The sequence below is a fragment of the Dermacentor andersoni genome, chromosome 11 (assembly GCF_023375885.2).
Source record: "Dermacentor andersoni chromosome 11, qqDerAnde1_hic_scaffold, whole genome shotgun sequence".
Lineage (NCBI taxonomy): Eukaryota > Metazoa > Arthropoda > Arachnida > Ixodida > Ixodidae > Dermacentor > Dermacentor andersoni.
Window position 1 is genome coordinate 50,019,828 of NC_092824.1, and position 25,980 is coordinate 50,045,807.

The 25,980-nt window shown below is 44.0% G+C and overlaps 1 protein-coding gene across 2 annotated transcripts; it reads left to right on the forward strand.

Annotated features, from left to right (window-relative positions):
* The first annotated feature begins 73 nt into the window (after nucleotides 1–73).
* Skp2 (S-phase kinase-associated protein 2) lies at nucleotides 74–24,414 on the forward strand. 2 transcript variants are annotated; one of them, XM_050167809.2, is made up of 11 exons: nucleotides 74–257; nucleotides 2,275–2,572; nucleotides 7,052–7,157; nucleotides 8,062–8,170; nucleotides 8,686–8,800; nucleotides 10,905–10,960; nucleotides 12,135–12,275; nucleotides 13,578–13,676; nucleotides 14,418–14,545; nucleotides 16,195–16,357; nucleotides 19,378–24,414. In XM_050167809.2, exons 1-11 carry the CDS (start codon nucleotides 199–201, stop codon nucleotides 19,562–19,564), a joined length of 1,461 nt encoding a protein of 486 aa, XP_050023766.1. In that variant the 5' UTR covers nucleotides 74–198; the 3' UTR covers nucleotides 19,565–24,414. The 2 variants fall into 2 exon arrangements, with proteins under 2 accessions (XP_050023766.1, XP_054920560.1); XM_055064585.1 differs by having other exon boundaries at nucleotides 7,052–7,151.
* The last annotated feature ends 1,566 nt before the right edge of the window (nucleotides 24,415–25,980 follow it).

The following is a 25,980-nucleotide window of genomic DNA, read 5'->3' on the forward strand; positions in this document are numbered from 1 at the left end:
GTTTGCTTAAAATCGACCAATCGCGCGCTTCCATTTCAGCAACGTTGCCAGAGCGTCAGCGCAACGCGTTGGATCTGTCCGTGATCGGTCATTGGCCGACAGACTGGCGGTCAGAGTTGACTCGCTGACTGGTATGCGCCGTGAGGTCGGTCGCAGAGTGGGATCAGTGGCGGCAAGCATAGTCTTTGCAAAGTTCCTATGATTGCGCCGACGATGGACCACGAAGTGGTTGCCTTGGACTACTCCAATCATGGCAGGTAAACGGAAACCGACGCGACCTGGGCGTTTCACCGTGATATGCAGGCTTCCCTCTTTGCCCCGGCGACTCGGGTGAACGACACTTTCTTGAACGTACTGCTGTGATCGCGCACCATCAATTTTGGCGCGAGGTTTCGTGCATGCATAATTCAATACACGTACCACCGTAACCCTTAGTACCAACGCTTGCACATAGCTGCTTTCGAAGTTCGATCGCAGCGGTAGGCTCGAGCTGTTGCCGTTGATGCACGTCCCCATCCCATGACATACCGGTTCCAAGAACCCGCTTTGTTTCGTGGGGATTTGATTCGGGAAACCGCACGGTATCATTATAAGAGAAAGCTTTGATAATCTAGTAGCCACAGTAATTATTTTTTTTTTTTTTTGTATCTACGAATTTACATTGCTTGTTACCGAATCGAAGCCTCGCTTATCGCCCCGCCAAAATTGCCGTTGAGCGCGCCAAGTACTGGGCGCCAACTTAACATAAATGACCCGCGGCACACCATTCGCATGTTGTGTTTTAAAGTACCACAGCAACTGGATCACGTCAAGGGACAGATTTGCATTTTCAGCGAGTGAAATTTTAATACGCGCTCGACGAATTTGGAAAGCCCGGTGAACGTTGGCGCCTTTCTGTACCCGGTTTGCAAAGCCGGTATCCGATCGTATTCGCTTTCCCGTGAGTGTGGTTTTAATTTAGGCGGTGGAGTAATGACAACGCAATGTCTCTAGTGTATCTGTCATTAATCTTTGTAGAATTTATTTAGGCGGCGACACATAACGTTCAGACACTGGCTCGAAAGAGGCGGTTCCGTCGATACCTCGATATCCGCCCTCCCTGTGCTATTTGTCAAATGTAGTGACATCTACTTTCCTGTCTTGTGATGCGACTCAGTAACCGAGCTCTTTGTGCACCTGTGCATCGGCGAGGCAGGTGCCTTAGGGCGATGCACTTCGCGGCAAACCCAGCAGCTGTCGATTGCGTACCGGCTGTGCCTACCGTGAAACGTCCCGTTGGTGTCGCGAATTTTGTGGTCAGTCGAGATGCGTAGATCAGCGCGCGTAGTTTTGATGCGATTCGCATTCTTTGGGGAACCTCGCGCACTTCTCGTTAGTCCATTCCGTACCTGAGCTCCTTCACGCCAAACTTGGGTCACTAGGTGCGTGCCTCTATAGCGTGTGACACTAGGTATATGAACATTCTTGGCCGATTCACCAGATGGGGTATGTGCCGCTGGGTAGGCGCCCAAATAGACAGGAGGTAACGAGAGAAGAAGTCAACTACATAGATGTGATGAAGTCCACATCAAAAGCAGCCAAGTGTGGAGAAAGAAGTGAAGTGCACAGCATGGGATCCAAGCGGGCATTGAGCATGGAGTGTTGAGCTGCAGTTAAGTGAAGATGATGTCGGCAGCAGAAGATTGAAGAATTTGGCAATGTGGACGTATTGTTACATTGCTTTAACACTAATTGCATTAGCATTCATAATGAAACAGGCTCTGTCGGAATTCTTTCTATTAATATCATTAGAATGTGTTACCCAATTATGATATGATGTGCAATATACCCAATTATTGTGCTGTTGCAGCAAATTGCATTGGGTATTCTTTAGCTGTTTTTGTATACTTTAGTGGTCGTCCTCAATGTCTCACCATTGACTTCTGCACACTATATTCCTGAATCCTGTGGCAATAAGGAGCGATGATGCCATTGCATAAGAGCTCAGACAGCGTCTTTAGTAGATGACAGTAATCACGACATTTTAGCATCAATTTATTGATATCAGCACAGTAGCCCATTATTTGTGTGTATTGTATCTAAACTGTGCATACATCATCATTGCTTTTGTATGCTTCATTTAAAGTGTTATTTTGCACTATGAGAACTCTCATCACTCCAGAGCATTTGTGGGTTGTGCGCTCTCTGCTGTGTGCCACGAGTCTTGGGCTCAACATGCATGCCTAACGTGTCCTGCTTTTTTTCCGCTTCTTCTTTCTGCAATGTTCTGCACAGCAAGAAGCGCAGCCCCCTACAGGACATATCAACCAACCAGCCACCAAGCAAACGACGAAGGAGCTTTGGCAAACGTTCCAATGCCAAGGCGGTGACAGGAACAGACATTGAAAATGTTGACATCACGGAAAACAGTGACGACAGTTCGTCATCGCATGACAAGTGGGGGGTGGACAATCGTGTTCCAACTGAGATCCTAGAGGATATGGGCATTGATTACCTAGAAGATGAATCTCCGCAGACAAGCATTTGTACAAAGCCACCATCACCACCACGGGCATCGCGCAAGTTTTCCAAGGTAAGCAACTCTTCGATATTTATTTTCATCTGGGTTTCCAGGAGTTATGCAATGGATTTCGTGAAATTGGGGCTCTCACCATTGCACCCTGTTTATCTCTTCTACACAGATATGTCGCGCTTGAGGTGTCAATTAAATCGATCCATTGGAAATTTACTTTCACCACATTTCGGGAATACTGAGAATGTCGAAGTGTGTACAGCTGGCAGAATGGATTGAAGATATTCAATTGTTCAGTGAGCGTTGTCAAGTTTTCAGGATGCGGACTCGATGCGAGGACTGTTACAGGGACGTTGGATGTGAACAACTATTTCATATCTAATAACTTAGGAAATACCTGTGCAGCCAGTCGAAAAAATATGCATGAGGTAAAACATTGTGAAACATTATGACAGAAGTGAACCCGCCTTGTGACAACATACTGACAGCAAGAGCAAGCAGACCCAGCCGTCTACCTTCCAACACGTTTTACTAAAACGCTTTGCGCATACAGTCAGCTTCCATTAATTCGACCCAGGTGGGACCGACGAAACTGGTTGAATTATCCGGTGGGTCAAATTAAGCAAGATACCGAAAAAACACAATACATACAACTGATTCATTGACAGTACTTGCCCAATTCTAACATGCCCCTAAATCAAACGCGCCAACTTTCTATGTGTCCAAAAAAGAAAACTAATGTGGAAATGACGTTAAAGCACCAAAAAAGTATATGTCTAATGCGCACTCGATTGTTTAGCAAGAAAAATGGGAAAGGGTCTAATTAGTGTTGCAGAACGGAAGCCAGTATTCTCAAATCTTCCCCTCAGTGCATCTTTGGTGTGCGGTAAAGCACCGGAACGCCGCGAAGGCAATTCTCGGTCAAATTGTCTTGAGATTTAAACAAAAGAAGGCGCGCTTTAGAATCGGGCAAATACCTTAATCAGACACTAGGAGCTGCAGTTCTTGCTTGAAAATTTTCCTAGTGCAGACTGAAGAATAGACTTCTTAGATGAGAGATGACGTGTGCTCTACGCATTCACTGTCCACTAAGCGCCGCTGAGACAAAGGTTGCCACTAAAGGGTCACTATTGGGGTAAACTAGCAGTCAGGCTCATGTTAGCTGACTGGTCAAGTTCCATTTATCCAGCAAAGGCCAATTTTAGGATCGAAATAGCGAAAGTTTGGGCCCATAGAAATGCATGGGTGCTGGCCAAGATCGAATTAACGGAAGCCTACTGTATCCTACATGCTGCACACTTCAAATCATAAGTTTTTCCAGGCATATGCGACACATTTTAAATATCGTTATGTCCATCAGTGCCCTTGCTTTTGATGCGCTATCTTTGCGTGTGCTATTGTGCACACATCTGAATATATATATATATATATATATATATATATATATATATATATATATATATATATATATATATATATATATATATATATATATATATATATCCAGTGGAATCTCATTGATACTGTCTTCACGGAACGGGAAAGTAAAACGTGTCCTCCGAAAATTGTAGGACCCAAAACAAGCTTCAAAAGGTATGAAAATAGGTGTATTCGGTCACAAACTCAATGGTAAAGGTTTGTGTGGCGGCGAGTGATACTGCTCCGCATAGCAAGTTATGCGGAGCAGCATCACTCGACGTCACACTAACCGCAGCCAACGCGCATTTACTCAGCAAAATTGATATAGCTCGTCAGCTTGCGCTGAACTTTCTTCTTTTCAATGTCCGGGCATAAGTTCTTCTGGAAGTAAAAAAAAGGAGAAGGAAGCCGCCATTTCCTCACTCAACTGAGCAGCGACGCACCAACAGTCGGCACGGTCGCACTGTCACAGCAGCGTTTTTTTGCCGTGTGCATTTTTCCTCCAGTATGGCTTGGCCTTAACACATTGTTCATGGATCATTGAAACATTATTTAAGCTAGTACACTGCAATATAAAATTGCGAATTTTAGGAATGCCAGTAAAAGCCCACTTCTATAGTCATAGCCAATTCCAGGTGAAAACGCGATCGCAATAACCCTATGAAAATACATTGCTCCTATGCGACGTTGGCCAGTAAAAAATGGTGGAAACATATTTTGCCAAACAAAGTATAATGCAGAATCGTATCAACAAGTTTCCACTGTATGTATTCTTAGTCGCAATGTTCAGGGAACAGCCATGTTTACATAAAGGCCTCTCTCGCTCTCTTTTCTAATGAGGCAGCTGAACATTATTCAGAACATAAAATCAAGTGTTATAGTTTCTTGCGGTTTGTTATACAGTATGACAGATCTGAATCTAATATCTTTGTCACAATTGGATTATATGCACAGGCTGAGAAGGGAGCCGGATTGGGCTGAACCTTAATACGAAACTTTCTCGACATTTATAGTGTAGGATTGAAGCTACATCAAAGGGAAACAGTAAATCAGTTTATGGTGAGAAACAGTTCTTCAAAAAACTGTTTTCATTGATTTCTAGTTAAAACCTTTAATACGAGAAGTGAAAATAAAGGCAAAAGTTCTGCTTTTAATTTTGCATCAACTCCAGTCTCTGCACGTCAGTGTAACATGTTGAATTCAAGTCATTATGTTGTATTTTGACCTTTGTGACTAAGTAAAAGTTCCTGGAACTTGCAGAGTTCGATCTTTGGCTTCTCTAGAATACAATGCAATCTGTTTTAGCCTATAAAAGTTGGCCATGTCCGGGCTGGTGTGGGAACAGATAGACTGCAGCCACCCACTTTTGTTTGTGCGCGTTTTTCTCACTCACTATGCCTTCTTCATAGTAAAATGTGATTCTCTCTCTCTTCCCGAGAAGCATAATTTATTGAGATAGCTTGCCTTATCTTTAGGTGTGTGCGAATTGTAAATTTTCGATTTGATTACGAATATATATTTTTCTAAATTGGTTTTGTATATCGAATTGAATATGGAATATCTTATCACTTCTAAGCAAAGTAATATTTCAAACCTCCCGTGCAGTCTGTTTGGTAGCAGAAGGCTTGTTTACTTTGTTCGACACATTTAATGCCATTATCGACTGGCTTTCAGCTCATTTGAAAAAGCCTGAATATGAGAACAAAGGAAATGTGGCTGTGTCTTGTATGCTATGACAATGACAGTAATTCAGCAAACAAAAAAAGCATGTCAGCATATGCACATGGAACTGAAGTGCTCATTGAAGGAGCGAAGCGCATTACCATGCAATACCACATGTCGTAAAGGGATCCACGCGTGGTGACATTGCCCTAATAGAACTAAGCAGATTTCCCTAAGTCATGGAAGGAAATTAGCAGATTGGCTAAGGCAGGATGTGTGTTTAACAACTGGAAACTGTTGTGCATAAACGATTTCTTCCATGCGTTCACTTTAAATTAATTAAATTATGGGGTTTTACGTGCCAAAACCACTTTCTGATTATGAGGCATGCCGTAGTGGAGGACTCCGGAAATTTCGACCACCTGGGGTTCTTTAACGTGCACCTAAATCTAAGTACATGGGTGTTTTCGGATTTCGCCCCCATCGAAATGCGGCCGCCGTGGCCGGGATTCGATCCCGCGACCTCGTGCTCAGCAGCCCAACACCATAGCCACTGAGCAACCACGGTGGGTTCCATGCGTTCACACGCGAACTTGTGCATCTGCACAACTGCATTTCTCCTGTGGCACAGTCACTCGGAAGACTCCAGTTAAGAGGAAGCTTTAGCTTGGGCCCAACTCCAATGCGGCCTATTAAAATACAAGAACTGATATTGCGGTTCTGTGAACGGCATCCATTAGATCATTCAAAGCGGACAAATTCGATATGTCATTTTACATCTTACGTGAATTTGTTACATTGGTTACAAGGGTTCTGCAAAAGTTGTATTTCCCTATTACTAAATTTTTTTATATTCATGTGTAACATATCAATTTTGTCCGCTTTAGATGTACTATTAGATGCAATTCACAGAATTGTATTATCATTTTTCGTTCTTGAGTTACAGAGTTGTAAACTTGATAGTTTCGTTTTTTGAAAATTTTCGGTATTTGCCAATATTTGATTAAAAATTGACGACCTAACTCAATATTTTGAAACCAACAGTCACTAGATTTAAGGTTTTTCTTTTAAATGCAACAAACCTTGTCAAATTTAGTGCAGTGGTTGCTGAGAAAAACGAATTCTCCTTTTACGTGTATTTAGATAGGAGCACCCGAACTAAAGCTTCCTCTTAAGTCAGCCTTTCCTCCCAATTAGATGGCAAAAACTCTTTCCTTCACTTAATTAGTATTCGAACGAAATGAATATTCGATAGCGTCAAAAAGTTGACTCTCGAATCAAATAGCCAGAATGATTCGATTCCAAATTCCAAGTTTCTGCACTCACCTACTCATTTTCCTGTGTGCACGGATGTTGTACTTAAACCTCAATCGGTTTTCCCGCAGCGTGGTCACAGTAGTTTATGGCTGAAGCATTCGGCCATCTTTTACTACAGTCATGTTCATTTCTTGTGCACAGGGACAGAAACGTGATGCCCCATCTGCATCAGGTACGCCACCAAGGACGGTGCCAGACACCTTCACACTTCACAAGCGAAGCAAACAGGACCCTGGCAATGGTAAAGGTGGGCATAAGAATGTGTTCACGCACGTTTTTCGAAATCTTAACATATTCGTGCACATTTCCTGTTGAAGAATCTACCAGTTTGAGTCATTGCTTACTGTCAGTTACAATGGTTTTATTTGTGTGCGCGCATGTGTGGTTCAAAGATCAGTATTGTATCGGTGTTTAAGTCCAAATTGAAAAGTGCAACGGTTTATTTGAACGTTACAAACGAGGAGTGGTTGTAACGGGGACCATTGTGTGCATGCATACTTCATTGCCAGAGTTCCAAGTATGTTTACTGCGATGTGTACGATGCCTGATATCAATTTCTCAAAGCATCTCAGAACAGTGTCTTGACAGACAATTGTCTGGTCATGTGGCATTTTTCATAACTAAAGTTAAGAGAACAGATCCAAAATAAATTGTGTTGAACATCTGAAAGCATCACTTGGAGTGATGCTTTGGGAGATGTTTTGAGGCAGCCTTTGGAGTAAATTTGACCACCTGACAAATGTGCAAAGCATGCTGACACCTAAGTACCACAAACGTTTTATGTTCCACCCCACCTAAGGCTACCTTTTATTCTGAATCGAACTCGCAGCCCTGTGGTCATGGCTGAATGCCATAGTCCTGCAAGAATGAACCTACTTTAAGAGAAGAAATATTATGTGTATATATTTTGTACTTTTTGTTACACCAAACACAGGACTATACAAGTCAATGCTAATAAATGCCATGTATAAACACACACACACACAAATGAAATAACGCTTTGTCAGCGCTTTCTGCTAAGTATGAAGCACTATACACAGGCCAGGCCTATCAGATGGGTGTAGGTGAAAGTGCATGTAGGAAGAGGTTGGTAACAATCTGGCGTGTCCTCCTTACCGTTTCTGAACTCTACCTACCTGTGATTTTTGCAGACCCATTTGAAGACTTTTCAGATGAGACTATCCTGGAAATCTTCAAGTGGCTGCCCAAGCCAACACTAGCCATATGTGGTCGCGTCTGCCGCCGTTGGATGGAGATAGCGTAAGCGACAAGTGAACATCATTTGCCTTTGTTCACAAATCTGTCAGGAATTTCAGCTCGGAGCTTGCCTCATTGCCAACTTTGCATGTGTCATTTAGTTACAATACTGCTGCTGTTCGTTTTTCTCAGTAATGCTTTTGAGCACTGTAGTAGCGACATCCTTGAACCACTGAGAAGTGTTTAGTTTTAATTCTTTCATTGTCACTCCTTCAATAGCCCAGGCAAGGCCTGCAATAGTCGTAAATAATGAAGTAAATAATTAAGCATGTTAAAAATAACCTAGGATTTTTTGTGTTAACGTGCATACAGATGCAGCATGTTAGGTTCTAGGTTAGTGACTGAATTATCCACATTCCGATGTACCCCTATTCAATTCCACTGCTCAAGAAACGGGTATGGTTGCGCTTTATTCTTGGCGTTATTGACAATAGCAATGATTAAATGAGGCAGGCATAATTTGCGTACGAAACAGGAGGTGCATGTGCCTTATCTGACGTCCTGGCTCTCAAATCTAGGTTTGACGAAAGCCTCTGGCGGCGGCTTGACCTCAGCAAAAAGCACTTGGGCCCCGGTGTGCTCGGGAATGCGCTCAATCGTGGCGTCGTCGTCCTCAGGCTAGCAACAGCTGAAGTAAGTGTTTTCGGGGAATGGCTTTTGCCCACGTGAACAGAGTGCATTGTGCAGCCGTCGAGACTGCAGCGTTGTGTGTGTCGTGTATCACTAAAAAAATATTGGGTGCGAAAATCCAATATGGTTAAGCCTCGATATAACGAAGTATTAACGCGATAGTGTTCAGCCCGTGTCGCAGAAAATCCGGAGTCCCGCATGGGCGTCCTGTGTCGTACGTCGTTTCGGCAAAAAGATTTTTGAACCACGCATACACGGGTCGTTGTTGTGAGGCAAGGAATTCACTGAACTAACTGAATTTCTCAAGCTAAAATACAGGGGAAAATCGTAAACTTCGACTCACACACAACCTGCAGACATGATAGTTCTTGGATTGTAATTTGAACATATGAGAAAACTTAATTCTGTTACGCGAAAACTCAAACAAACCCCTTTTCCAGCGTCCTTACAATGCATAAACTGGAGACGGCATCCGCCATTCGCACACACTGGCAGGTAATTATCTGAGTCCACGGAGCAGCGCGCCCGCTTCCTTGAAGCACTTCCAGATGGCACTTGCCTCCACCGCATCACGGCCCATGCAAGAGGCTGCATTTCGACCAGAAAGCCCGCCTTCGTGCATAGTGTTCACCGCGAGTGTTTCCCGGTAAACATTACAGTTATATACACTGCAGTTGCCAGGAAACGTGAGAAGCAGTCTGGGATCTTTGAATGCTGTCGCGTTCCACTCTTAAAAAGGTGAAGCGTCCGCCAAATTTTTTATCTTTCTATAACTTCTTGTCTGTAGAGCAGTGTGCATTTCGAACCTCAGTGTAAAGAAGTGCGTTTACACACAATTTCAGTAGCCAAATTTCACTGCCGTCTCGAAGGAATACCGAGACAATAAATGAAAACGTCTGTGGACACAGATGGTCAAACTGTTGAACCACAAGCACCTGCTTGCGAATGCACTCTGACATTGTGCTCCACGCTACCTAGAGTGGCTGCCAAAGCGGAGCAGCGTCACGTTCCGTGTAGAGTGGCTACACGGTATAGTGGCTAGCTTGGCTTCACATCACCGATGTGAACATATCGTCGACACAGCGTGAAACTGTATCTTCAATCGCTGACTCTCAAATTCAACAAAGTGAAATTTTTTTTTCTTATTATAATTTACTTTTTCCGATTGCGCAATATAAAAAAAAAATTTCAGCCCCTTCCGTGCAAGAAAAATCTATTGGCGACTGTACTTATCTTCATAAAAGGTAGAATTTTGGCATAACGAAGCAAGTTGCTGATTATAATAACTTCGTTATGTTGAGCTTTAATAGTACGCACTCAATTTGCCCGATCGTAAAGACAAAGCATGCAAAATTTTCATTCACAGAATGGAAATTTATTCTGTCACCATGACCTGTCGTACAGCTCCTCGTCACTGTCAGTGGACAGTAGCACCTCGCTCTCAGCACCATCCAGTTTGCTTGATATTCCTTGTTCTTTCTTGAATTATTTGTTGAATTTCTTGAATTTGACTTATTTCTTGAATTACTTTGTGGATGGCGGCACATGCGTCGAGGAGCAACTTTGCATGTTTGTCCAGCAACATGCGCAGGTCTCCAAATTTCAAGAAACACGCGATGCGGCTCTCTTGGCCAATAGCTTCAGCATGCAAAGTAACTTTTTCTTAGGACGAGCCTTCGTAAGGCAACAGTGCGTCGTCACCTCTCTAGATGAAAAAGCATTGTCACCATCTTGGGATGACCGTGGTGATTACATCAGCTCTGATGGTTGACATTAGCCAACACCCGAGCATGATTTTGCATATTGCATCTCGTTTTAATGTGCATTCGATTATTGCTCTCATTTCCCCAATAATTAGGGGCTCATTAAGGCGTGGTAAATACAGCAAGAGTTCATCCTCTGGCTATGGTTTTGTGCTGCTGAGAACATGATCACGAGTTCATTTCTTAGTTCACAACAGCAGTGTTCCAATGGGAACTATGTAAACCATCTTGTGTACCTATTTTTACTGTTTTACTGTACCTGTTGCGGGCGAGGTTAATTTGGCACTCTCTACTCCGACATCTGTCACCTTTGTACTGATGTTTTGAATTTGGATTTCATTTAGATCAAATCACCTGTCTTCACTGACGCGCCCATGCTGTCCTACCCAGCTGATGAAAGGTAATTATGGTGACCTGCATCTGGCATACCAGTCCGCATGTATAATATGTCCTTGGCTCTGTGCAATGATCCGTTGCAAAAAAAATATATGCCTCATTATAATGATAAATCAATCGGTCACTTTATTTCCACTTCAGAAAGAAGATTAAAGGAGCCAAACCTACTTTGTTGTATTTATTAGTCCGTTATAATAGATGTCTGCCCTCACAGGTTAAATTGCTCGCTAAGAGGAGGGGTGTGGCATGTTACCACTGGGTGAGCTAAATCCCACAGCACATTGCCCAATGACTGCGAAAGACTGTTTCCTGCCACACATTTATCAGCGAGATGAGTGCGTTCTCTAATGCAGATTTTAATGCTAATCCTTCATCGCTGCCGTTATGCACGCAAAAGTAGCACTGGAACAGGCCTTGCGGCATTTAGTGAACATAACAGTGGAGCTTTGCAAGTGTGAATTTGTACAAAGCTTGTCGCTGTAAAGAAAGCACTGTTTTCTAAATGATGTAAAGAACACTTCACTTTACCCTAGCATCAAGTGACAAGCATTGCGTGTAATCAGAAGCTTACTTGCAGCATTCCCTCGTACATTCACAAAACGCCGATAAGGCAAGCAATTACCGAGAAGAAAAGGTCGGAGATCATATTTTGTGACAATGTGCTTCTCTCTCTCTTTCCTTTTTATGAATATTATGATTATCTTTTGTGGCACTAGGTGGTCTGGCAGTATGGGTTTGTGGAATCGTAAAGGGCAAAAATGACGAACAATCTATATGAACCAGTTTAAGGTACGGCCCCAGGATGCAAAGAACCCTCTGTCTGCATACGCACTATTTATTATGGCTGCAGTGAGACCACAGAACAAACACTACAGGTTAGATGTCGCAGCTTGTGCCGAAGCATCCTTCCTTCTCGTGCATCAAGCCAAGTGCTCTGGTGTTCACGGAACGATTTTCAACATAGTATCCAAGCTAATGTTTCAGCAAACCATACCTACTCGGAACCTAGCAAAACAGGAAGGAAGAAATATCAGATATGTTTTACTTCCTCGCTTTGTTTTTCTGTGGCGTGGTATATTTGTGGCTGCAAGTTGCTACCCTGAATGGTGCAGCTTCGGGCTTTGCAAGCCTTGGGTCACGTTGTGTCTTCTGCCGCATGCTGCCTTTGTCTTGCGCAGCTGGCCCTCGTGCAAGGTTCAGTACCTCGACCTGAGCATGGCAAGCATCAGCGAGGACGCCCTGTGTGAGCTGCTCGCTAGCTGCTCCAACCTCAAGAAACTCAGCCTGGAGCAGTGTAGACTAAACGACCGGGTTTGCAGGTAACTGCCTCCCTCCCGTTGCAATTGCACCGACTGTATGGTGTGCCCCCACTGTCGGCGAAACCATTGCGCCGTTGGCATGTAAAGATTACACGTGACACAGTCTTATAAAGAGGCAAAAGAAAACTTGCATGTATGGTTTCAGCTTGCTGCCCGTAAGTGATAGAAGGAGGCAGAAAAGAAAAACGCTGCCGAATAATGTGGTGGTATGTTCCCCAATTCTAACATGCCCCAAGATGCTTCACCACATTTTAATGGTTCAAAGCAGAAAAATAACATAAAAATGTTGTTAGAGCTCTCCCAAACAACCTAAATATCGAAAGCACACCTAATTTTTTTTGGAAAGACAAGCGTAGCTTGCCTCCGATTCTTTGAAAAAAGAAATACAAAGAAAAATCTAACTGTTTTTACAGAATGTTTTTACTCTGACAAGCTGTTACGAACACAATATCCGTTTTATGAATCTCTGGTTTCCTTCTGGATTGCGCTGCTCAGGCAGTTTTTGCCGGATTTTATTTGGGAAAAAAAAAGCATTGGTTAGCATACTGTAATAATTCATTGTGAGCTGCCGTTTTAGCTTTAAAATCTTCCTGAGGCAGGCCAGAAATAGCATTCTCTGCACCCTAAGTGCTGTCATCTTGCGGGTCAGGTGCATGCGGGATGACCAGCATAGTTCTAATTATCCGGCAAAGGCTTATTTCAGGACCGAAATGAAGAAAGTTTGGTCCCATGGAAATGTGTGGGCTCCAACCAGGACCTTTCGTGGGAATCGAATCAATGGAAGTCTTTGCAAACGGAAGTTGACTGAAGAAATTAACGGAAATTACAGAAAAAAAATTCGCACACCGTAAGGTTTGTTGGCAATGGTGTAGTGAGTTTTCATAAATGTAACACATGTGGACTGGGCGTACTTGTTTCTACGTGCACATGTGCAGCAACACATCTCAGTGCCATTTTTAGTGTGGCAGGAAAAATGAATACTTTTTTCCGGTGTCTTGCGAAGAAAATACACAATTATCAATCTTGCCTCCTGGTTGGAGAGCACTTAGTATTATTTGTAGACAATGATTATTTTGATTTCTTGAAAACTATGGCATTCCTTTCACGGGTGCCACTAGATACCATTCTAGTGAGAGTGTCAGACAGGAGAGTTTTTTCGACGAGGGTGTAGCTGAGAGTGAAATGTACTGGTGAGTTTATGAGGGTTGTAGTTGCCAACATGCTTGTGCAGCATGTGGGACGTGGTTATGATAATGGCAATGCGCATCATGCCTTTTTTCATGTAAATGCTTTTCATTGCAGGATGATTGGCGCAAACCATGCCTTGGAGAGCCTCAACATGAGCATGGCGAGTGGCTTCACACACTTGGGCATCACCTCTATTTGCAGGGGCTGCAAAAGGTACGTTGGCAGCTCCTTACTAGTGATACTGCTTGCACAACTTTTAATAAGCCGGTTGTACCTTTAACGAGGGCCTGTACGCATGGCCATGTATATGTAGCCAGATCTAATTCAAAAGAAGGCTTCAAAAGAAGAAATCTAATGTGCCCGAAAATTTAATGCACATGCAATTTTCGTAACATGCAAAAGAACCTGTTTCATAATTTTCACAATTGGGAAAGGATAAGAAAAAATAAAACTGCAGAATAGGCTTTTGCAGAATGGAGAGTTATTGAAACTCAATGTCTATTCTCATCACTGTCAGTGGACTGCTAAGTGTTGTCCCCCGTACCGTCCATTGCATTTTATATTCCACATTTCTTGAATGGCTACTTGACCATCATCAATGGTGTAACGGTTCACATCTCGACTGACACCTTCGCTAATTCATCCTGCAACTATAATGCAATGGGTAATAGGCAAGCTTAATAATAGTTATACGGCATCAACCTTTGCTGAGTCTTGTTTTCTAATTGCGCTGCTAATCATAAAAACAGAAAATTGCATGAGTTAGTCCTTGCATCTTCCTTTGCCAAGAAATGCGTTTTCAATGTCTTGGCAACTTCTTATTATGCTGGGCAACCTCTGATTTCATCTGTTTCAACTGAGTTTAAAATGAAATGAAAGCTTGTGTCTAACTCACTTAATCAAGAAAGTCATGCTGAGAGTTTTCTGTTTGAGCCAAGTCGTCCTTCCTTCCAGTTTAACATCCTGGAACCTTGCTTGGACTAAGATGACTACAGCTTGCATCGACTCTCTTGTGCTGACTGTAACACCTGTGCTGCAGGAACTGAACATTGCGGGCTGTCGCAGTGAGATCACCAATGACCGTGAGTGTTCCACCCTTTCGTTGAGCAACCTAGTTTCGGGCTAGACTTGGCGACCAAGGGTAAAGAAATTGCAAGCTGTGGCGTTGTCGCACTGAACGTCTAAACCTTGCAGTTTGCGACAGCTGCAGAACTGAAAAGTGCTGCTACAACCATCAGTCTAGTTCATATGTCTGGTTTTCGGCCCGATTGCTCACGATGGCTATTGGTACGAATAATAAACTGTGCAGATCCTAGAGCCTCGAATCTGTGGCCATGCGAGTATGTAGGCGGGAGGGCGTGTGTTAGGGAGAGCATGTAGAAACCTGCATTGCGGGAGCGCGTGGCATTTGCGCCGGTGTCATAGGACCGAAGCGCTTTTTTTGAAAGCCAGGAAGCCACCTGCCAGACAGGTGCATATTTTCTGTGCTGCGAAACGTGGTGCAGAACACATTATGTTCGTGTTGCCGCGACATGAAATGACACAAAACTTCCTTGATGGGAGGATGTTAATTGTTGATTGCATGCAGATGAGAATAAAACAAAATCTGAATGCATCGTGGATCTCACTGCCCGGCATTTTGTTGGGCCATTTTAACAAATCTCCACTTAACATGGGTTCCAACAAGTGCATTAGATCAGCTATCTACCGTATTTACTCGCATAATGATCGCACCCCTGAATTTTGTCGTCAAAATTTGATTTTTTTTATTTCCCGTGTAATGATCGCACCCCGAACTTGCCGCAGCGATATGTCGCGTGCCAAGTCTAGCTAATAGTGATCGCGCTTACCATCTGTCGAATGCTACGCAAACGACTCCTCAAGACAAACCAAGCGGTCCGCACGCACCAAACCTTCTTAAGCAGATGCAGCATTTCATTCCTTTCATCACTTTCTGCATTTCCATGACAAAAAAAAAGCTGCAGCCGAACTTGCCTTTATTATGTGTAGGCTTTATAATGGTTGTGGTCAAGAACAACAAAACAGGTGTCTTTCGATTCTTCTCGTCTGCATTCGTGGGCATGCAACAAACTGCGAGCAGCAACGATAGCAGCCACGTTTACACTGATACGTTAGAAGTATACCCTATACATACGCCGACGCTTGTAACACAGCTAAGATATTCCCCCACCCTTAGTGGAAACGTGCCATATTAGGATAGTAGTGAAGACAAATGCTACAGTTTCCGCAGCATGCCCGCCCTGTGTTTCTGTCACTGGCAGCTAAGTGCGCCCATCTGCTTCTGTCCCCTCAAAGTGGGCATGGCTATGTTATTGCCGCAAACTTGCTGATATTAACGATATTATTCATTACTGATACGGGAGAAACTGTTTCAATGCACGTAATGTACTCACAAGAAGAAAAAAAAATTGCGTTCGGCTTACTCCACTGGCCGCCATTTTGTTTTGGTGTCCCTCACTACATACAGCGGCAGCCGCCTATTTGTTGACCTGCTGCTGTCAATTTTTTTGTCAAAAAAGTGTGATCATTATGCAAGTAAATGCGGTATATTGTTGTCTGTTTGCGCTGTCTGTCATGAATGTCTACAATGTAGTCGCGTCTTCTACGGTACCAAATTTCTCTTGAGACGATACAGTCGGTGGTAAGCGCGCTGCTTTTTCCAGGCATGCAACAAAATTCACAGCCTACCTATTTACCATTGCACTTTCAGATGTGTCTGCGCTTGTAGAGCGTTGCCCTCACCTTTTGGAGCTAGACCTCAGCGATGCCACAGAAATCAGCTGTGATGCCATGCGCGCCATCGTGAATGGCCTCCCCGAGCTGCAGCATCTATGCATCAGCCGCTGCTATAGCATCGCACCAACTACCTTCCTGTGAGTACTGAGAGTACTAGTTGCCTTCCTCGCTTCATTTCGTGGTTCATGTCGAAACGGCAAATGCTACGAGAATGAGCGGACACAGTGCTGCAAAGCTCTAGAGGCGTACCAGCTACTGAGAAGAGAATGTTTTCCTTCTCACACGTTTCATTTTCACGTAGGGGTAAACAAATTTCTGTATTTGAATACTTGGTATGGTCTAGCCTTTATTATCTTCAAGGGGCACCGTGGCACGTTTATGGACGTCTGCGGGTTTTGCAGTAAAACCTTTAGCTGAATGGCAGTCTGCGCTGCCCATCCTTTCTTGTAGTCCATGTTTTGCACAGGCTGTTTCGACATGAACAGATACAAATTTGTGCGTATTCTTCTCGCGATTTCAAGAGTTTGAGGCCCCATAAAATGCCTGTGGCAGAGCAATAAGAAAATCTGCCTGCATTTCTAAGGTATGTTGTGGGGCATTCATCATTAACACATGCTGGGTACAGTGCACGGTAGGGTGGTGGCGTCTAGTGTGCTGTGTGAAGCTGTCGGGCAAAAGCAAAAGCTCTAGACAACTTCTGTGACATGCATGCCATAAATACATCATTCAGAAGCACGACATAGACAGTCGAACCCACTCACAACAATGTTCAGATGCCACAATAATTCCATTGTTATAACCGATAATTGTTACTATAACTGGGTTGCAGGAAAAGAAAGATTAACAGGACAGACGCCAAAACATTTTAATTAGACAGTTTATGCTTTTTTATGCATTCCTGGCCCTTGCACCAAAAAACAAACCGTTTCTTGTCACCATGATCATTTTAATTAGACACAAGGAAGTACAGTCAGATTCACTTGTAACATTTCCAGTTTTTTTCATTACACACATGTAACAATGAACAGCCACTGCGCTGTGAGAATTTGTGTGTTCTATACTGTCGAACCCACTTATAACAATACCGGTTTTAACAATGTATCTGTTATAACAATGAGAAGCTGCTGCACTGTCAACATTTGTATGTTTTCCATGGTGAAATAACCCGCTTCAATGCCCTGATACCGCATTATTGGTTATAACGATGAAGTTTGGCTGCTAGTTGTCCGAGCCGAAAGGTAGTGAAATGCGAAATCCTTGAAAAGACAAAAAACGAGAAATTCGCGCTGCTGCCTGATGGGCCGCCACTCCAGCAGCCGCCGCATACTCATTTTCTAGCCATCTCCGTGCGCCTCTCTCCCATTACCCTTCCACCCCTCCGAACACGAATGGACTGCGTGCACAGCTCCCTTGCACCCACAGCTCTACGCCGCCCCACCCTCCTAAACACGAATGGACCGTGCCAACTGCACTGCTTGCAAGTTGCTCGCATGTTGCACGCTGTTGCTCAGCGCAGTTCTGCAAACAGCTTAATCGCTTACATTCATCTTCATTTGCGTCGAAATCATTCCTGGCCACCTGGTTTCTCGCCGCCGAAACGGACGATAGCTGATTCGCCCACTGATCATCGGCAGTGTACGACAGTGCCGGTGATAAGAAAGCGCATGGCTGTAGATTTGGAAACCAAGTGCTTCTAACTGATGAGGCGGTTGTCGCAACTGTGTTTGCATCAGGTAGCGATGGCAGTGATGACGTGGTAGGGAAGGCTGTTCAATGAGGTGATCGTCATGAACGTGCTTGTATCAGATAGTGACGGCAGTGATGACGTGGTAGGGAAGGCTGCCCAATGAGGTGATCGTCATGAACGTGCTTGTATCAGATAGCGACGGCAGTGATGACGTGGTAGGGCAGACTGCCTCAAAGTTGTCGTCACAGGAGGCCTGGCAGATGATTCTATCCCTCCGGGGCTTCATTTTCGCGAGGAACCTTCCGCTGCACTACGTGCCTGGATACCTTGGAGAAGGATGTCGGCAAGCTTCGCGTAAAGCATGCAAGGCTGACGGACTTGGGGTTTTCTCGCGCAAGCCAATGAGATGCTTGTGGCGATCTCACCTCAGCATTTCATCTGGATTTCTCAAGCTGACAGGCTGCTGTGACAGCCTCCTCGCAGTTTTTAAAAGGCCCCGTTTCGGGGCCACCAAAGCGATGCCTCGGCGGTGCTTGCATGTCACTTGCCACCCGTGGCCCCTCTTTGCAGTTGTTAGAGCCGTTGCATTCTTTAACGTCGACAGCCGCAGCTTGTTACACGCGATCGGAGTGCCCAGGAAGCAGTTAAACGAGTGAACACAATCAGCAACCGGATGGAGGAAGGTGGTAAGGAGGGGCACTGGCCTCCCTGCCATCATAGTTTACTCACAACAGCTCTGCCGTCCCCCTATTTTTTTTTTTTTTTTTCCATGCAACCCGGTTATAACAATGGAATTTTCGTGGCACCTGAATATTGCTATAAGTGGGTTTGACTGTAGTGCAATAAACCAATTATTACAACATTCCCATGCCGTGTTATTGTTGCAAGTGTTAAATCTGGTTGCAAGTGTTAAATTGGTGCCTGTACCTACAGGCACCAAAAAGGCTCATTGATCATCATACAACACGACAAACATGTAGACTGAAACAGCACACTTGCCGTGAAGGCAACGCCTTTTTTTGCACAAAGGTGACGGCACTAGTACACTGGTGGATGTGCTTCCTTCACAAGCAGTCCTTGATCACATGCTGTACCAGCAGGCCAGGACAACGGAAATCAACATTGAATGCAACAGAAGCAAATCTGTGCATGCAATACATAAGCACTGAGGGAGAGCACAACTTGCAGGGAGACAGCATGGGGTCCTCTGCTCGTGTCTAGATATGCAAGCATTCTTCTGGCACTTGGTTTTGAAAGCGAACATTGCCAATAAAAAAAAAGGCAGTTTTCACTCTTTCAAAATTTCTCACAAAACACACCTTACCGGTTCTGCCCCCGTGTGGGGGAACTCCTGTGAGGTTCACTTGCACACTCGGGTTTCACTTTGTAATCCTCACTTGCAAGGTCATTGCCCTGGGACGGCGCCTCGGGGACCACAGCTCACCCACGTTTTCTGTCCATTATGTGCAGCACACTGTCGCAAATGCCATCCCTGCAGCAACTCGAACTGTTCGGCGTGCTGGGCGACAACGCACTGCACGCAGTCCGCAGGAGGCTGCCGAACCTTGACATCAACAAGCAGCTCTTCTCGACCATCGCACGCCCGACGACCGGCATCCGCAGGACTAGCATATGGGGCCTCAAAGTCCGCGACTAATGGCTGCTCGCAGTTGGGGCAGAAGTGCACTTCATCATAGACGCCCATGCAATGGCTTTAGCATTCCTGTGGCACTCGAGAGGGGGTGAATGGGACCAAATGGAACAGCTTCGAACACACTCTTGCAAAGCTTGCACAAACGTTGGCAGGAGCATGTTTTGAGCCGGCCCAAGTGTTCCCATTTGCCTGCCTGCAAGTGCCGTTAGGTGCCACTTTTAGACTTGCTTTCAACTGCAGGACATTTCTTAGTGAGCCTTAGCTCCAGGACAGAAGTGCTGACTGCCTTATTTCTTGCGTGTGCCAAACTGTGACTGCGTAGATAATTTTATTCCAAGTGTCCCAAGCAACTTTTGTAATCATAGTGGTTTTTAACTTCGGTGTTGCTGATGTGCCATTCGTGAATCACTGCCACAGCAGTCCTCCCAGAGCAATGTGCTGCAAGATCTCTAATGCTTACCTAGTTTAGTGTTTGTAGTACTTTTTTTGTCGCACAGTCATTAACTTACTTTCTAGTTCTGTAAGGCTAAGAACGGCGTACCATGGAAAACGACATCTACCAAAAATGTCCCAAAATTTTTGTGCTTTGCTTTGAGGTCGTGTGAGGGGGAAAAAAAAAAGGACTGGTAGCAGGACATTTTCTTTCCAGTCGGCCATTTGGCGAGAGCTGTCAATATTTTGCATGCGCACAGGTCGAGAAACGCTCGCAGACTCTTTGCCCGCATTCGGCAATTCGCTCGCCGCCGCGCCTCGGGCTCCACTGCTATCGCATACATCGTGGCCTCGTTCCGGTGGACTGCCTTGAGTTCCCGACGTCTCCGTGGACAGGTGGCATGAACGACTTGTCAGTGCCGCTCCCTCTAGTCGAGTGCCCTCAACTCTCTCCTCGCAGGTCTTTCATGCTTTGTGTGGTGAACAGTCCCGTGGTGCGCTCAGCTGTGGCACTTCCCCGTCGAACTCAAATGCGCAGCTCAAATGCTCTGGTTAACTGCAGCCAACATATCATGTCTACCTCTCTTGGTTTGCATTGAAAGTGAGACCACAAGCCCGGCGACATGTGTGTCTGTTACTGTAAATAATGTGTCAGTGTGGGTAAGTGTGCATCAACCCTGGCCCTGAAAGACATGTCACTGGGACATTGGAGTCAGCGTTTACGTCGAGCACATGGTTGAAGCTAGCGGTGAAATGTGGGAAGATGCAGGTCCTTTAGCTCGCCACTTGACAAAAAGTTGACATGCTCTCGGAGCAGTGCTTGCCTTCTGTTCACTCACAGTTGTGTTGTAACCACAAGGTGGCCCACTGCGTGGCTTTCGGTATTTGGTCATGTGCATGTCATGCCGAGACGAAACCATTTGGTTGGCACTGTGTTTAAACATGTGTGTTTGTGATACTATAAGCCTCTGTGTCTTCCACTGGTTGAAGACTGTCACAAACCTTGTTGCAGGCTCCAACTATGCTCTTGCAATCAAACTTGATTAACTTAAAACTTAAACTGATCATTTACTAGCTATGCGTACCTTGCTGGATTTAGTTCCTGTTTTCATCAAGCAGAAGATCGGCTGCGCCATTTCTCACATCTGCAGTCGTGGACAGCATACATACATTTATCTGTCATACTTAAGTGCAAGTACTGAAGGAAAAAAAATTGCTTCTACTGTACCGCCGGCGTATAGTGCACCGTAAATGACCAACGAATACAGCACCAAGGCAAGTTCACTTGCCGAAAGAGCAGTATCTAAACTTGAAGAGAAATTGTTTAACCTTTTGTTACGGCGTATGATAACGTGCGTCTACCATGCATCCTTGCTTCCGTTGTTCTAACTGGAAACAGGAACTGATATGCATGAATTGCAATTATTTTGTATGCTGTTTGTTAGAAAGTGAAGTGGGTTTATAGCCCGGTGTATGCCGCAGATGGCTTCATTAGAGGAAGCAGGCAAAAGGACACAGGGCACCCCTGTTACCTTGTGGTCATTCTTTCATCTCTTCTGAATGTGTTCTGACATGTGTTTTCAACCTATGCCAAATTTACTATGTAGTTCAACAGCACATTCTGGCAAGCACAACCACAGATTGCTGTTAAACTAGCCTAATTTATGGATGCAATGAAATGGCTTTCTTTAACCGCAGCGTCCTTTAGTCCAGAAGTCTACTGAATCACCGTTTTTTCGAACGCGTCGTACTTGCGATTCATCTAGCTGTAGCCGTCAGGGGCCAAGCTCCAAGCTACGCCCTAAAAGGCAACAGTGTATGTAGACTGTAGCGTTTTGTCCTGCTTTGTGTTAAGAGCATCGCAGTGACATTAAAGCCTCCTATTTCAATTATGTTTGCTTCATAATTTTATTATCACGTTTTGCCTGGGCGGTTGAGGCTACGTTCTTGTGTTCATGCATTCATTGGTTGTTTTTAGTACGACTTGTTCCAGCAGTGATCAGCCTGTGCTTGTGAAGGTCTGGCTGCAATTTTTTTAACACCTTATGATTAAGGCTAGTTATGTGAAGGGAGCAGATTTAATCGCGGCCCAGCTTTCTAAGAGTTTAACCGTGGACGAGGCACTTCAAAAAGCAATTTTTAAACAATTTGAATAATATTTGCATAGTTCATTCATTTTCACCAGGTGATCTCAACAATAAAATAATTTTTTTTCTATGATAAATGTTTTTTATGATGTCCAAAACAGGATGTTCTTTGTTTAGGGTTAGCTAATTAGCTAATTCAAAGCAACTTGCAAGGCAACGTACTGCACATGGAATCGATTCGGAATGTTCACAGTTTGTCGTTAGCTATAAATTGTTGTTTTAGGCCATTTTTAAGCAATGTTATAGGTGGTCAAACTTAGCCATAACAAATGCCCAACTTGATATTTTTCTATTATCAAGGTGGGCATTTTTTATGGCTAAGTTTGACAACATATAACTTCGCTCAAAAATGACCTAAAACAATCTGTAGCTTACGACACATTGTGAACATTCAGAATCGATTCAGTTTGCCGTATGTTACTGTGCAAGTTGCTGTTAATTAGCTTGTTAGGCCCTAAACAAAGAACACCCTCTTTTGGAAATCATAAAAAAAATATTTATCATAGGAAAAAAATAATTGCATTTCTGAAATCTGCTGGTAAAAATACATTAACTGTTCACTGAAATTGTTTCATAAATGAAAAAGTAATTTAAAGTGCCTTGTCCCGCCATAAGGGACGGTTACTCATTACTGGAGTTCAAGTTTCATTCTACTTAGTAGCACTGTTACAGTTTGTTCAGTACCACAGTGAAACTATATTCCTGGACACACTTTCCTTGATATGAAGGTAAAGTTATGGGTTGGAGCTGGCGCAGATGTCACCCAGGTAGTATGGGCAGGTGTGTTCGTTTCTTTCGCCTTGTGTAGCTTGTTCACTTTGCTACTAAGGCAGCTACAGTCGAATTCATGTAAACGTTGTATACCATTGGCTTTATTCGTTTGAGCAGCCATTTCTTGTTCAAGTTTTTCATAAGTGCATTCCGAAGGATAGCTGGATCGCAAGCCAGCGGACGACGAATGTTCACCGTAACACAGCCCCGTTTTGCTTTTGAGAGATGCTGCACAAAGCATGCACCATCACTATGTGGGAACACTTGAAATTGCCAGGAAAATTTGTCATGTTATAGAATGCTAGCATTTCAGTTACAGGGCTATGTGGACCACGCATGTATTTTGATTCTATAGCTTTGCTCTCGCGACAGTCCACAAGTATAGTTGCATGCATACCAACTTTTATGATGTTCTTGTAAAATGCCCATTTTAGAGTTTGTTTGCGACTGTCATATTGACAATTAATTTACGATTTTACACTTGCGGCAAGTGTATGGTGAAATCTATTTTTAAGAAATGCCAAACAAGGACTCTGACTGATTTCTCTGCCTGATATTTCGGACCCACATCCACTTATTCAGATAATGGGATCCAAAATACCGACCGCCATTACGTGAATGCTTCTGTAAACATCGTGAACATTTTTCGTTGTCCGTATGTGGCTCAGATCAGTGTTGTGATCATCGTGCAGAACGTCTGTTCACAGCATCTCAACTGAACACTTTTTTGAATTTCATAGATAAACAGTTGAGATATTGTGTAACAAAACAAGTTCTAGTATTTTTCAGCTGATGAGGTTGGCAGGTCTGTAGCTGCTATGGTCCCATGACTTGAGACACTTGTTTATGGCAGTGTCGTTTGTTCCTGTTAGTCATGGTCTTGTCGGTCACAATGATGTCATAGCTGGATTCGCAAAGCCAGGCTCAAAGCGATATATCACAAAAGTTTCATCTCCTTTGGTTGCTGTAATTCCTATTCGAGCGAAAGTCAGCTCATCTGTTCACATTCGTCGGCCCGATGTTAACTGTGCATTCCAATATTTACGAGTGTTCATCTGCCAACATTTTGAATGTTCTCCCTGTGTGTATATTCTGTCAGAATTCACAGTGAAGCGAGAACATTGTCACCATGACTGCGAGCAAGTACCAATCATAGGGTGTTCTAATTAAGTCACTTTGAAGTGCCATTTCTATTGTTCTGAGTGCCTCATTACCATTAATAGAGTTCAGGGCATTGCACTTACACTTCCATATGCCTATACTGTTTGCCCCCCATTTGTTCTACGTGCTTCCCCCCCCCCTTGTTTCTTTTTTTTTGTATTGTGTTTTTTAAATGTTTCATAAATGTGTATTGTGGCATCATGTTTCCAATACATTGCTGCAGTTTCAGATTACTGCTCACACATGTTTTTTAGTCTGAACTGAGTGATGTAAATGTGTGGTGTGTATTATATTGTGTGAAAGCATGTTGGAAATAAAGATAATTCAGTGTTTAAACAAGCATTCAGCTTTATTGTGTTGGAGCACCGGAGTCAAAACTAGGCAGCGAACTTCTGGAGCAGAATAGTTACTCTATTTTGCACTGTCACCTCTAATTTGGCTATTCCTAGACTGTTTAGAGAAGAGGAACATGGCAGTACACAGATGTCAGGCAGGTATATTGGGTGAATAAAACCCGCTCTCTCACTCTCTTTAGCAGCTTGCTCTAACCCTAATATAAGATTTGGAGGGGATTGTAAAACAACCAAGTACTACGACCATTCAATACAGCAGGTGACTTTCTTTGTGTGTGTGTGTGTGTGTGTAGTGCACATAAATGTTAAAAATCTGACAGACTGTGCACTTCTGTTACGTGAGCTACAGTATTTGACACCAGAGAAATTACTAGAGTGTTGCCCAATGAGTTCCCCTTCCACAACAAAAACAAACCACTCTCCAAGAGGCATGGCAAGCCATAAAAAGTTAAGATACTGGTGGGGTCACCACCTTGAAATTCCTGCATCAGTACGCCATGACATCATGGGTTGTCATGACATCTGTTTGCGTATAAAAGCTTTAAACAGCCCTTCACCAGGTCTGGTCATTTTTAGCTGACAAGCGCAGAGCATACAATGTGCGCTAACAATCGCCTTTGCAAGGAATTGCATCTCTACACGCCACGGAAAGGTCTGAAATTTCAATCCGAACGCCGTTTTCCCCCTTTCCCTCGCGGCGGCTGCGCTCCAAGCTGGACGGTGCCTTACTCATGTATGCAGTGTGACGTAGCTCGTGGTGACTTCGAGAATTATTCAAGGCAACATCAGTTATTTGTGTGATCTGTTGCTTGAATTGACAAATTGAAGTTTGGAGAAATAATAAAACACACAAATCTGTGTGTGTGTGTGTGTGTGCGTTTTTTTTTTACTTGTACCGAAGAAAGATCTACTTCCGCTTCGTCTGCTTGTTCCCACGGTCGTGCAGTCACGTGCGCAGGTACAGAAACTATGCCATTTCCTACTGTGTTCCAGTGCATGATGATGCTCTGCGATCTGCTTGTTCTTTCTTAGTGTTCGTGTAGCACTGAATTATACCACTAGTCATGTGACCTTGTGCAGAGCACACAAAAGCGTGCGCTGCGCGAAACGAGACAGTCGCACAAGCTCGCACATAACACTGTCAGTGAAAGTGCGCAACACTGCAAAAAAAAAAAAAAAGGCACGAAAAAAATGACGGCGAGGCCCGTGACGTATACTTCACGCGATCCTTGAGGTCTGATATTGAAGAACGCAGGGAAGGAATTTGGCTTGCGTAGGCTAGACGGGGCAAGTGGAGAGAATTTCTCGCTATGCAGTGGAGCTCGCCTCCCGAGATCATGGGTTCGCAGCGTTGAAATATTTATATCTCTGCTATTAATGAGCCGATTTGAAATTTCTTCTGCGGCAGAACGCTCCCTAGAGGACACGTAACAACTTCCAGCGTATAACTGAAATATGCTATGGGGCCTAGTGAGGGGCCCTTTAATGAATCACAACCGGCCGAGTATAAAAATATACTTTGAAATTCATGACTTCACACCAATGTACGGGCACT